The sequence below is a fragment of the Papaver somniferum genome, unplaced genomic scaffold, assembly GCF_003573695.1.
Source record: "Papaver somniferum cultivar HN1 unplaced genomic scaffold, ASM357369v1 unplaced-scaffold_5, whole genome shotgun sequence".
Lineage (NCBI taxonomy): Eukaryota > Viridiplantae > Streptophyta > Magnoliopsida > Ranunculales > Papaveraceae > Papaver > Papaver somniferum.
The window spans coordinates 238,701-241,019 of NW_020647637.1; the positions used below are offsets into that span (position 1 = coordinate 238,701).

The 2,319-nt window shown below is 41.6% G+C and overlaps 1 protein-coding gene across 1 annotated transcript; it reads right to left on the minus strand.

The window, feature by feature from the left end:
* Positions 1–405: 405 nt before the first annotated feature.
* LOC113342923 lies at positions 406–1,819 on the minus strand. The gene is made up of 2 exons (XM_026587292.1): positions 812–1,819; positions 406–657 (listed from the first exon to the last, which is right to left on the minus strand). The coding sequence occupies exons 1-2, from the start codon at positions 1,817–1,819 to the stop codon at positions 406–408; spliced, it is 1,260 nt and encodes a 419-aa protein (XP_026443077.1).
* Between the last annotated feature and the right edge of the window lie 500 nt (positions 1,820–2,319).

Consider the following 2,319-nt stretch of genomic DNA (forward strand, 5'->3'; position numbering starts at 1 on the left):
AAGGATGATATAGCCTTCTATCTTGTCGTTCTACTTCTCCGTAAATTATCTTCCCTTCTTCGTCAGTATCTTTCCCTTTGCAGTATGCTAATTCATATGCCCCATTTCCAACCACCCTCTTTACGATGCATGGACCCTCCCAAGTGGGTTCTAGCTTTCCTCCTGGTCCTCGCTCATAAGGTGGTATTTCTCGTAGCACCAACTCTCCCATGACGAAGCTTCTCGGTTTACCTTTTTATTATATTCTCTCGACAGCCTCTGGTGGTAGTTCGTCATATGTTGTAACGTAATTTCTCTATTTTTCTCGAGATCGTCCAATTTTGCAAGAATTAAGTCCGTGTTTAACCCTTTTTCCCATGCCTCTCTCCTTGTTGTGGGCATGATGGATTCTGCTGGTAGCACTGCCTATGCTCCGTACGTTAAACAAAATGGTGATACTCCTGTTGCTTCTCGCCTTGTGGTTCTATATGACCATAGTACGTTCGGGATCTGCTCACACCATCCTTTATGATGCCCTTCCAGCTTCTTTTTCAACGTGGATGCCACCGTTTTATTTGTAGCCTCTGCCTGTCCATTACTCTGGGGATATAATGGAGTAGATTTCCCGGATTGAATCTTAAAGGTGTTGAACAAAATCTTCACATTCTCCCCTTCGAACTGTTTTCCATTGTCTGAAACAATCAGGACTAGTATACCAAATCTACAAATGATGTGTTCAAGGATAAAATCGTATATATCCCTGTCTTTTGTATGTTGCACAGCCTTTGCCTCCACCCACTTTGTGAAGTAGTCTGTTGCTACAATCAAGTACCTTCTTTGTTTCGTCCCCGTGACAAAGGGCCCCACGATATCTATTCCCCATGGCGAATGGCCACACGCTCAATACTGAGTTCAAGCTTGTGGCTGGTGCATGTATCCTTTTTCCGAACCTTTGACACGCCTCACACCTCGTAGAAATGTCTTTCGCATCTTTATGCATGTAGGGCCAAAAGTAACCCTGTGTTCGGGTCTTGTAAGCTAGTGATCTGGTTCCGCTGTGGTTTCCAGCGTCCCCATAATGAATTGATTTCATAATTTCAATCCCTTCCTCCTGCGACAAGCACCTCATCAGTGGACCCAAGAATGATCGCCTATAAAGGATCCCTTCTCTCACCTCGTAATTCGTGGATTTTCTTTTGATTTTGTTTGCCTCTTGTCTATCTCGTGGAAAGTCTCCTTTCATCAAGTAGCTGTAGATGGGTGTTCTCCAATCCTCTTTGCTCATTACTGACTTCTCCCCTTCCACCGTCATTACCTGAAGTTCTCTTTCTTCTCTGCTTACTGACGGCTGCATCAACCGCTGAATCACAATATGCCCGATTTTTGGATTCTCAATCATGGAAGCTATGAAGGATAATGCATTTGCATGTCGATTGTGATCTCTATTTATGTTTCTCCATATGATACTTCGTATTTTCGCCGAAAAGTCTTGCACGAGCTGCTGATATTTCTTCATCACTGGATCGACTGTATTATACACTCCTTCAATCTGACGAACTACTAGTTGTGAGTCACTAGTAATTCTTACTTCGTCCAATTCCATTTCTATTGCAATTCTCAGAGCCTGTATTACTGCCTCATACTCGGTTTCATTATTCGTGGCTTTGTATTCCAGACGAAAACAAAATACTATTCGCTCGCCTGCAGGCGAGGTGAATATTATTCCTACACCCCCTCCGCAGCTATTATACGCCTCATCAACGAAGATTTCCCATCTCCTGGGATGACTTTGCTTTAACAGATCCCTTGGGTCCGGTCGGCTTTCGTCCGTCTCCATCATGTCTTATAATAGTGAGGGTGAAACCGTAAAGCTGGTTATATTCTTCCACGGTCTTTCTTTGAATGTTATGTAGTGTAGATCAGGAGGAGATTCTTATAAATCTAGTCTCACGGCAAGAAAGAAGTGAAACTAACCATGAATTGTGTAAAATTTATTTTTCATAATGAGATCTACTTTCCTTTGCTGTTTAAATGAACGTCTTGATTTGGTTTCATTTTTGTTCTCTCAGATTCTAATTTTTTTTTGGAGATTACCTAACCCATCTTTGCTGGTATCTCAAATTGTTGCAATTTTGATTGTCAGAGTCAGTTAATTAATAACCTTGGCTTGTGATGAATTTCTACACTAGTCTTTGTTTCAGTTTTGTATGACTGTAGGCTCAGTATAAACATATCCTTGAGTGTATTCCAAATTGTTTTTCTACGGCAACCTAGCAAGTAGCAAAGTAAGGCAGTTCCCTTGTGAAAAAAATGCGGTCACCAAATGACATAGAAAATTAA